Raw genomic sequence first — 10,487 nt, forward strand, 5'->3', positions numbered from 1 at the left:
GCTACTAAGAATTTTCTTGAAATCCTGTAGTAATGAAAGCAGAAAGGACATGCCCTTTTCTGAACATCATGTACTTTGACAGTAAGGAAGACAATCAGATTGAAATTGGAGCCACCCTTTTAGTTCCCCCCTTTTTCAAATGATGTAGGTTTGACTGTTACAGTATGAACAGCACCAATTACATAAAACAAATGACGGAGTGAGTTAAAGGATGTAACTTGAACCTTGGTAGCTGATAAATGTCAAATTACTCAAACTTCACTGTAACAACTGATCACCTTCTCCGAATCACTGATTATACGAGGGCTTTGTAACTCGCTTGCAGATTTTGTTATTCTATATATATTTCAGATGTTAACCCATATCCTTTTGAAATGTTGAGGTCTCTTACCTGCCGCACTCAATAATTTATCATTTTCCGCACAGCATCAAAGCACTTCCATTTGTCTGGTATGTAAAAGGGTTCAAAGATGTGCGGGAAAGGTGTGTCATATCCACAGACTCTGCTGATCGGCGCCTCCAGATTGAGAAAGCACTCTTCCTGTAAATTACAAATAACGTGTAATATGAGCTACAGGTTTCAGTGACAATCAGATTTTGTTTACAAAAATTAACCTTCTGGGTGTTTGAGTTACACCCCACAAAGCACAAAGTGTACTCTATTTAGACCTTGCTCTATCTAGTGCAAGTTTGTGTTAACAAATACTGGTTTTTGATATCGTGCATTGTGCTTTGAGTGCTTCTGGCCCAGAATGGATGTGTAACATCAGATCAGCTCGTTTAGTTTTCACTGACTGACATTTCTTTTCTCCATGCTGCAAGTCCTTCCATGTTCCCTTATTTGCATAACATTAACCTGACTCATGAAAGGCAGATTGAGTTTACAGGGAAAACATGCAGCATGCTGCACAATGATATTACTGTTCCCTTTTTTTGTGATTAATAGGTCATATAATAAGAAAGGATCTATTTCAAAGCCTTGTTCATTGATATAAGAAATCGTCTCCAAAGGGACATTCAAAACGCTTACTATAATGGAGCTTTCTGGAATAATGTATAATGGTAAGGGCACACCTTTTCTCAGTGAAGTCAAACTAATCTATGTAAGTTCCGTTTGTCATCATTCTATACATGTTCAGAATACCACACCAACTTTAACAATTGGACGCTTAACCTCAGAGACATGTAGCAGCATTCCGGCACTAAAATTAACCTAAAACCATATTTGAAAATACTGTAATGTAATAAGGGGAAGAAATATTCTATGATTCTGTACTATTCTCAAGCAATAATTTGCATCTGACAGGAGTCTACAGGGGATAAAAAGTTGCTGTTCTGATTAAACAGCAAGGATACAGAATGAGACATTTAGTCAAAATGCACTAAGTAGTAACATACCAGAGAAATGGCAATCACTGTTTTAATACAATAATGTAGACAGTACTGGTAGGATACATACAGTATTCAGTTCCATTTGCAATTCCTCAGATACCAAAGCAGTCCATTCCCACATGCAGCAAGACCTGGCCAACATCCAGGCTTTAGCTGATAAGTGGCAAGTAACTTTTGCGCAATACAAGTGCCAGGCAATGACTTTCTCCAATAAGAGAGCCTATCCACCTCCTTTTGACATTCAATGGCATTACCATCACCAAAGCCCGCACCATCAACATCCTGGGGGTCACCATTGACCAGAAACTCAACTGGACCCACCACATAAATACCATGGTTACTAGAGCTGCTCAGAAGCTAGATATTCTGCAGTGAGTGGCTCACTGCCTGACTCCGCAAAACCTCGTCACCACCTACATGGGTCAAAATCAGGAGAGTGATGGACTACTCTCCACTTGCCTGGATGGATGCACATGCAACACTCAAGAAGCTCGATTCCATCCAGGACAAAGCAATCCGCTTGATCAACACCCCATCCACCACCTGTGCACTGTGGCTGCAGTGTGTACTAGCTACAGGTTGTACTGCAGCAAGTCTCCAAGGCTTCTTTGGCAGCACCTCCAAAACCTGCGATGTTCACCACCTAGTAGGAAAATGGCAGTGGGTGCATGGGAACACCATCACCTTCAAGTTCCCCTCCAAGTCACACACCATTCTGACTGGGACATATGCCGCAGTCCTTTCATTGTTGTGGAGTCAAGATCCTGGAATTCCCTACGTAACACTATTGTGGGAGCAGAATCACCATTAGGGCTGCAATGGTCTAAAAGAAGGCCATACACTATCTTCTCAGTGCAATAAAAGTGGTCTTGTCAGCATTGTCCACATCCCAAGAAAAAAAAGTGATACTTTATTGCGCTACAAGTACAGAACCTGTCAGTATGACAGGGTACTCTTTCGGTGTCACAGTCTACCTTTAACACTAGTTAAACTGACCCATGAAAATATTTGATCACACATTAAAGGTACATACTTGGCCTCTGAGAATTATGACATTTTTCTAGCTTTAAATTTATGTTCAATGTATTCTAGTTTAGAATTACAGCAAAAACTTTGTTTCTTTCGCAAACTGTAAATCAACTATTTAAACTACCCTTAGAACAAAGCTAGCCTTCAAAATTAATTTTCAATGTTATTAGATTTCTTCTCTCCCAGCATAAGACTGATTTTTAAAGCAGTTCACTCTTCTCCCAGCAAACTGTTGATCTGAAATGCAGCTGATCAGCATGACTGAAAGGCACCACAGCCAATAACATGGAGGAATTACATACAGCATGGTTAATGGATGAATACGGCTACTTCATATAATTCACTCTAAGTGCAAATAGCTATTCGGTGTGAAACATGGTATAGATATCGTGAATCAACTTTTTTAGATCATCCAGAATTTTATTTTGCTGACAAATATCAGGTTTTATTTTGGGGGGGGGGGGGCGGGGGGCGGGGGGGGGGAAGAAACCTGCTCCGTTTCTTGGTGTAGTAGTTGTACTCGTGTAAAAAAGTTACAACTAAGACCTTTATGCTAATCATCTGGATAACCATCAGTCATATTCTTACATAAGCTGGACCCCCATGTCTGAAGATCTTAAAACCCAGACTTTACAATACTTGTGCAGATTTGTAACTTTGAGGTTTAATGAAATATTAACTCTCAAAAATGTTTTTGTAATGAATTTAAGGGTTTATCGGATAGCTAATATCAAACTGTTCTTTCACTATTCTGTGTGTCTTTCATAATCATGTCTGAAGGTCTTGTCAAGCTCGATTAAATAAATGAGGTATTAAGATTCCATAGAAAACATTTTTCTTAATTGCTTGAATACTTTTTCAAACACTTTCCTTCATATTACATCTGAAACATGGATGGACTACATGGCTGTACTACACGCACAATTAACTAATAATATTCTTGAACAATTATAAATGCCATCCGTGTTCTGTTAAATGCAAAATGCTGCCAAAATCGTGACAGTACCTGTTGAAGAATTAGTGATATTAAAAAATGCAAGGCAGTTATGGTAAACCTTTATAAATCACTGGTTAGGCCTCAGCTACAGCACTGTGTCCAATTCTGGGCACCACACTTTAAGAAGGGTGTCTAGGCCTTGGCGAGGGTGTAGGGTAGGTTTACTAGAATGGTACCAAGGACGAACACTTTTCTCTTTCATAGAAAACTGTGTCATTAATCCCATTTAGTGTAATTTCAGGTTCAGCGTTCAATTTGATTTTCACCTATCAGAATTCTAAATATTAGTTCAATTTTTAAAAATGTATACAGATGTTATTTTGTACCTCAGTTTTGTAAAGTGATACATTGGCTACATTTATAGTGCACTAAGAACAGCGCTAGTGGCACTAGTTCCTGGATCTCAGGATCCAGCAGGATCTCACGCAATTGGCTGCAATGTGAAACAGGCCTTCCGGATGTGGGCTTAGTGAATCCAAGCAAATTTAACTTTAGGCCGCAGACCTCCACGCATCAGGAGCCGGTGTCACTGGCACAGGTCTTAAGCAGTATTGAAAACAGTTTTTGTTTCAGGAATCAAGCCCAGAATTGCACCCTGCAGCTCACGCTGGTACAACGCGAAAGAACGAAATGCAAGACTTCCAATTAAAACTAACTGAGTTGTCATCTGATTATTCTTTTTTCTCAAAAGATGTGCATTAAGTTTGCCTTTTACATGAAACAGTTAAAATTGCATGTGTCGGGAAGAGCAGAAATACAACGGGAAAAGAAAGACTGCCAGGGAGGCAACCAAGACTTATGAGGACTGTTGTTGGCTCATGGGCCGTACAATGAGTCCCCGTGCCATGTACTCAGATTTCAGCCATCTGAGAGAAATTTTCTACAAACGTTTTTGAACTGTGGGAAAACACAAAGCACAACTTGTTTTTTTCATACTTTGACAGATATTTTTTTACAAATGTATGCCACACAGAATATGGTTTAAAATTGCAGAAAATTACTTTTGAATGGTCTCTTGGAGATGCAACACAACAGCTCTTAAAAATAAAAACTCATACCATTAGCTAATGACCAAATTCACAATGATTCCTATTGTAGTTTTTACATTTTTTTAATATAATTTATGATAAATTGCATGCACCATCCAAACAAACCTAAAATTGGTTATGGGCACCCGAATAATAAAGTGCTAAATTATAAGTTGCTCAAATTATACTTCAAGTCTGTTGAACACTCATCTTTGATAATGTGAGGCAGATTCTATTTTATTTTCCAGTATAGCATGTTGCGTACCTAAAGAAACTATTCAAATTGTAGCTAGCAAAAACTTGCGTAAACATTTCATGAGCCTTTTGTGGTTATACTTGTGGTTTCAATATATTAACTGTATTTTTAGATTGTTTCTTTTCTTTTCCCCTGGGCAGTGATGCGAACCTTCATGCCTCCTTTCAGCCAAGCGATCAGAGCAGTCTAGACTGTGGACTATTCATGACCGCTGCTACAGTGCCTCTGTAATCAGCCACGAGAGTACATGAGCTATCCTCAATTGTCTGATTCTTCAGTATGTTGTTCCACTATCATAAAATGCTCCACCCCAGAAGCTTGGCTCAGAGCTTATCAACATTATCCCACTGTGAGTGAGATTTGACATAACAGACGTATAGAATTAAAAAAAAATGTTCTTGGGATGTGGGTGATACTGGAAAGGTTGCATTACTGATATTTTCCAGTTGCCTTAAGGTGGTGGTGGTGGGCCTTCTCCTTGAATTGTTGCAGTCCCTCTGATGTTGGTACTCACACCATGGTTTTACATAGATAGTTCCAGAATATTGACCCAGCAACAATGGAAGTATGGTACTATCTCTCTATAATGTTCCTACTTAGAGATCTACTTTTGAGACTGATTAGCCGTATTTATCAAGCCGTTCCTTATAGCTCTTCCCTCTTGACACGACAGATGTATGGTGTTTCACTTCAGAATGTTTGACCATTTTGCATGGCAGTTCTTGGTATAATTAATATTAAAATGTAACTTTTAAGTTGAATTTATTTGGGAAGCCTGACCTGGTGAGAAAAAGTGTGCTCATCTTAAGCTCAGAGCCAATCAGATTCAGGAGAAGGACTGCTTAGCAAAATTGAATGCTTAGCTCACTAAGAGGACCACTAGGACTAAGTTTTGTTATTTTATATACTACTAGCTGGAGTGCCCGGCGGTGCCGAGGGTTTTTTGAGGGCATGTTGTTGTTGGAAGAGAGAGAGAGACTGGGGGGAGAAGAGAGAGATGGGGGGGGAGAAGAGAGAGACTGGGAGGAGAAGAGAGAGACTGGGGGGAGAAGAGAGAGACTGGGGGGAGAAGAGAGAGACTGGGGAGAGAAGAGAGAGACTGGGGGGAGAAGAGAGAGACGGGGGGGGAGAAGAGAGAGGCTGGGGGGAGAAGAGAGAGACGGGGGGGAGAAGAGAGAGACGGGGGGGAGAAGAGAGAGACGGGGGGGAGAAGAGAGAGACGGGGGGGAGAAGAGAGAGACGGGGGGAGAAGAGAGAGACGGGGGGGAGGAGAGAGAGACGGGGGGGAGAAGAGAGAGACGGGGGGGAGAAGAGAGAGACGGGGGGAGAAGAGAGAGACGGGGGGGAGAAGAGAGAGACGGGGGGAGAAGAGAGAGACGGGGGGGAGAAGAGAGAGACGGGGGGGAGAAGAGAGAGACGGGGGGGGAGAAGAGAGAGACGGGGGGGAGAAGAGAGAGACGGGGGGGAGAAGAGAGAGACGGGGGGGAGAAGAGAGAGACGGGGGGGAGAAGAGAGAGACGGGGGGAGAAGAGAGAGACGGGGGGGAGAAGAGAGAGACGGGGGGGAGAAGAGAGAGACGGGGGGGAGAAGAGAGAGACGGGGGGAGAAACAGGGGAGGAGAAGAGAGAGACGGGGGGAGAAGAGAGAGACGGGGGGAGAAGAGAGAGACGGGGGGAGAAGAGAGAGACGGGGGGGAGAAGAGAGAGACGGGGGGAGAAACAGGGGAGGAGAAGAGAGAGACGGGGGGAGAAGAGAGAGACGGGGGGAGAAGAGAGAGACGGGGGGGAGAAGAGAGAGACTGGGGGAGAAGAGAGAGACCGGGGGGAGAAGAGAGAGACCGGGGGAGAAGAGAGAGACCGGGGGAGAAGAGAGAGACGGGGGGAGAAGAGAGAGACGGGGGGGAGAAGAGAGAGACGGGGGGGAGAAGAGAGAGACGGGGGAGAAACAGGGAGGAGAAGAGAGAGACGGGGGGAGAAGAGAGAGACGGGGGGAGAAGAGAGAGACGGGGGGAGAAGAGAGAGACGGGGGGAGAAGAGAGAGACGGGGGAGAAACAGGGAGGAGAAGAGAGAGACGGGGGGAGAAGAGAGAGACGGGGGGGAGAAGAGAGAGACCGGGGGGAGAAGAGAGAGACCGGGGGAGAAGAGAGAGACCGGGGGGAGAAGAGAGAGACCGGGGGGAGAAGAGAGAGACCGGGGGAGAAGAGAGAGACCGGGGGGAGAAGAGAGAGACCGGGGGGAGAAGAGAGAGACCGGGGGGAGAAGAGAGAGACCGGGGGAGAAGAGAGAGACGGGGGGGAGAAGAGAGAGACGGGGGGGAGAAGAGAGAGACGGGGGGGAGAAGAGAGAGACGGGGGGGAGAAGAGAGAGACGGGGGGAGAAGAGAGAGACGGGGGAGAAGAGAGAGACGGGGGGAGAAGAGAGAGACGGGGGGAGAAGAGAGAGACGGGGGGGAGAAGAGAGAGACGGGGGGAGAAGAGAGAGACGGGGGGAGAAGAGAGAGACTGGGGGAGAAGAGAGAGACTGGGGGAGAAGAGAGAGACTGGGGGGAGAAGAGCGAGACGGGGGGGAGAAGAGCGAGACGGGGGGAGAAGAGCGAGACGGGGGGGAGAAGAGCGAGACGGGGGGGAGAAGAGCGAGACGGGGGGAGAAGAGCGAGACGGGGGGAGAAGAGAGAGACGGGGGGGAGAAGAGAGAGACGGGGGGGAGAAGAGAGAGACGGGGGGGAGAAGAGAGAGACGGGGGGGAGAAGAGAGAGACGGGGGGGAGAAGAGAGAGACGGGGGGGAGAAGAGAGAGACGGGGGGGAGAAGAGAGAGACGGGGGGGAGAAGAGAGAGACGGGGGGGAGAAGAGAGAGACGGGGGGAGAAGAGAGAGACGGGGGGGAGAAGAGAGAGACGGGGGGAGAAGAGAGAGACGGGGGGGAGAAGAGAGAGACGGGGGGGAGAAGAGAGAGACGGGGGGGAGAAGAGAGAGACGGGGGGGAGAAGAGAGAGACGGGGGGGAGAAGAGAGAGACGGGGGGGAGAAGAGAGAGACGGGGGGAGAAGAGAGAGACGGGGGGGAGAAGAGAGAGACGGGGGGGAGAAGAGAGAGACGGGGGGGAGAAGAGAGAGACGGGGGGAGAAGAGAGAGACGGGGGGAGAAGAGAGAGACGGGGGGGAGAAGAGAGAGACGGGGGGAGAAGAGAGAGACGGGGGGAGAAGAGAGAGACGGGGGGAGAAGAGAGAGACGGGGGGAGAAGAGAGAGACGGGGGGAGAAACAGGGGAGGAGAAGAGAGAGACGGGGGGAGAAGAGAGAGACGGGGGGAGAAGAGAGAGACGGGGGGGAGAAGAGAGAGACGGGGGGGAGAAGAGAGAGACGGGGGGAGAAACAGGGGAGGAGAAGAGAGAGACGGGGGGGAGAAGAGAGAGACGGGGGGAGAAGAGAGAGACGGGGGGGAGAAGAGAGAGACTGGGGGAGAAGAGAGAGACCGGGGGGAGAAGAGAGAGACCGGGGGGAGAAGAGAGAGACCGGGGGGAGAAGAGAGAGACCGGGGGGAGAAGAGAGAGACGGGGGGGAGAAGAGAGAGACGGGGGGGAGAAGAGAGAGACGGGGGGGAGAAGAGAGAGACGGGGGGAGAAACAGGGGAGGAGAAGAGAGAGACGGGGGGAGAAGAGAGAGACGGGGGGAGAAGAGAGAGACGGGGGGGAGAAGAGAGAGACGGGGGGGAGAAGAGAGAGACGGGGGGAGAAACAGGGGAGGAGAAGAGAGAGACGGGGGGAGAAGAGAGAGACGGGGGGAGAAGAGAGAGACGGGGGGGAGAAGAGAGAGACCGGGGGGAGAAGAGAGAGACCGGGGGGAGAAGAGAGAGACCGGGGGAGAAGAGAGAGACGGGGGGAGAAGAGAGAGACGGGGGGAGAAGAGAGAGACCGGGGGGAGAAGAGAGAGACCGGGGGGGAGAAGAGAGAGACCGGGGGGAGAAGAGAGAGACGGGGGGAGAAGAGAGAGACGGGGGGAGAAGAGAGAGACGGGGGGGAGAAGAGAGAGACGGGGGGAGAAGAGAGAGACGGGGGGGAGAAGAGAGAGACGGGGGGGAGAAGAGAGAGACGGGGGGAGAAGAGAGAGACGGGGGGAGAAGAGAGAGACGGGGGGAGAAGAGAGAGACGGGGGGAGAAGAGAGAGACGGGGGGGAGAAGAGAGAGACGGGGGGGAGAAGAGAGAGACGGGGGGGAGAAGAGAGAGACTGGGGGGAGAAGAGAGAGACTGGGGGAGAAGAGAGAGACGGGGGGGAGAAGAGCGAGACGGGGGGGAGAAGAGAGAGACGGGGGGGAGAAGAGAGAGACGGGGGGGAGAAGAGAGAGACGGGGGGGAGAAGAGAGAGACGGGGGGGAGAAGAGAGAGACGGGGGGGAGAAGAGAGAGACGGGGGGAGAAGAGAGAGACGGGGGGGAGAAGAGAGAGACGGGGGGAGAAGAGAGAGACGGGGGGGAGAAGAGAGAGACGGGGGGGAGAAGAGAGAGACGGGGGGGAGAAGAGAGAGACGGGGGGAGAAGAGAGAGACGGGGGGGAGAAGAGAGAGACGGGGGGAGAAGAGAGAGACGGGGGGAGAAGAGAGAGACGGGGGGGAGAAGAGAGAGACGGGGGGGAGAAGAGAGAGACGGGGGGAGAAGAGAGAGACGGGGGGGAGAAGAGAGAGACGGGGGGGAGAAGAGAGAGACGGGGGGAGAAGAGAGAGACGGGGGGGAGAAGAGAGAGACGGGGGGAGAAGAGAGAGACGGGGGGAGAAGAGAGAGACGGGGGGGAGAAGAGAGAGACGGGGGGGAGAAGAGAGAGACGGGGGGGAGAAGAGAGAGACGGGGGGGAGAAGAGAGAGACGGGGGGGAGAAGAGAGAGACGGGGGGGAGAAGAGAGAGACGGGGGGAGAAGAGAGAGACGGGGGGGAGAAGAGAGAGACGGGGGGGAGAAGAGAGAGACGGGGGGGAGAAGAGAGAGACGGGGGGGAGAAGAGAGAGACGGGGGGGAGAAGAGAGAGACGGGGGGGAGAAGAGAGAGACGGGGGGGAGAAGAGAGAGACGGGGGGAGAAGAGAGAGACGGGGGGGAGAAGAGAGAGACGGGGGGGAGAAGAGAGAGACGGGGGGGAGAAGAGAGAGACGGGGGGGAGAAGAGAGAGACGGGGGGAGAAGAGAGAGACGGGGGGGAGAAGAGAGAGACGGGGGGGAGAAGAGAGAGACGGGGGGGAGAAGAGAGAGACGGGGGGGAGAAGAGAGAGACGGGGGGGAGAAGAGAGAGACGGGGGGGAGAAGAGAGAGACGGGGGGGAGAAGAGAGAGACGGGGGGAGAAGAGAGAGACGGGGGGAGAAGAGAGAGACGGGGGGGAGAAGAGAGAGACGGGGGGGAGAAGAGAGAGACGGGGGGGAGAAGAGAGAGACTGGGGGGGAGAAGAGAGAGACGGGGGGAGAAGAGAGAGACGGGGGGAGAAGAGAGAGACGGGGGGGAGAAGAGAGAGACGGGGGGGAGAAGAGAGAGACGGGGGGAGAAGAGAGAGACGGGGGGGAGAAGAGAGAGACGGGGGGGAGAGAGAGAGAGACGGGGGGGAGAAGAGAGAGACGGGGGGGAGAAGAGAGAGACGGGGGGGAGAAGAGAGAGACGGGGGGGAGAAGAGAGAGACGGGGGGAGAAGAGAGAGACGGGGGGGAGAAGAGAGAGACGGGGGGAGAAGAGAGAGACGGGGGGGGAGAAGGAGAGAGACGGGGGGGGAGAAGAGAGAGACTGGGGGGGGAGAAGAGAGAGACTGGGGGGGAGAAGAG

The 10,487-nt window shown here is 50.5% G+C and overlaps 1 protein-coding gene across 2 annotated transcripts in view; it reads right to left on the reverse strand.

The window, feature by feature from the left end:
* Positions 1-10,487, reverse strand: part of bckdhb (branched chain keto acid dehydrogenase E1 subunit beta) — a 536,758-nt gene that overhangs the window by 55,152 nt on the left and 471,119 nt on the right. Inside the window, exon 10 of one of the 2 annotated variants that reach the window (XM_085997676.1) lies at positions 392-541. The exons of the other annotated variant lie outside the window; for it this stretch is intronic. Within the exon in view, the coding sequence (XP_085853802.1) occupies positions 401-541 (141 nt within the window). The 3' untranslated portion in view covers positions 392-400. The remainder of the gene's footprint in view (positions 1-391; positions 542-10,487) is intronic. 2 annotated transcript variants of the gene reach the window in all.

Source organism: Somniosus microcephalus, chromosome 9 (genome assembly GCF_052327205.1).
Source record: "Somniosus microcephalus isolate GS21.2 chromosome 9, FLI_Smic_1.0, whole genome shotgun sequence".
NCBI classification, from domain to species: Eukaryota; Metazoa; Chordata; class Chondrichthyes; order Squaliformes; family Somniosidae; genus Somniosus; species Somniosus microcephalus.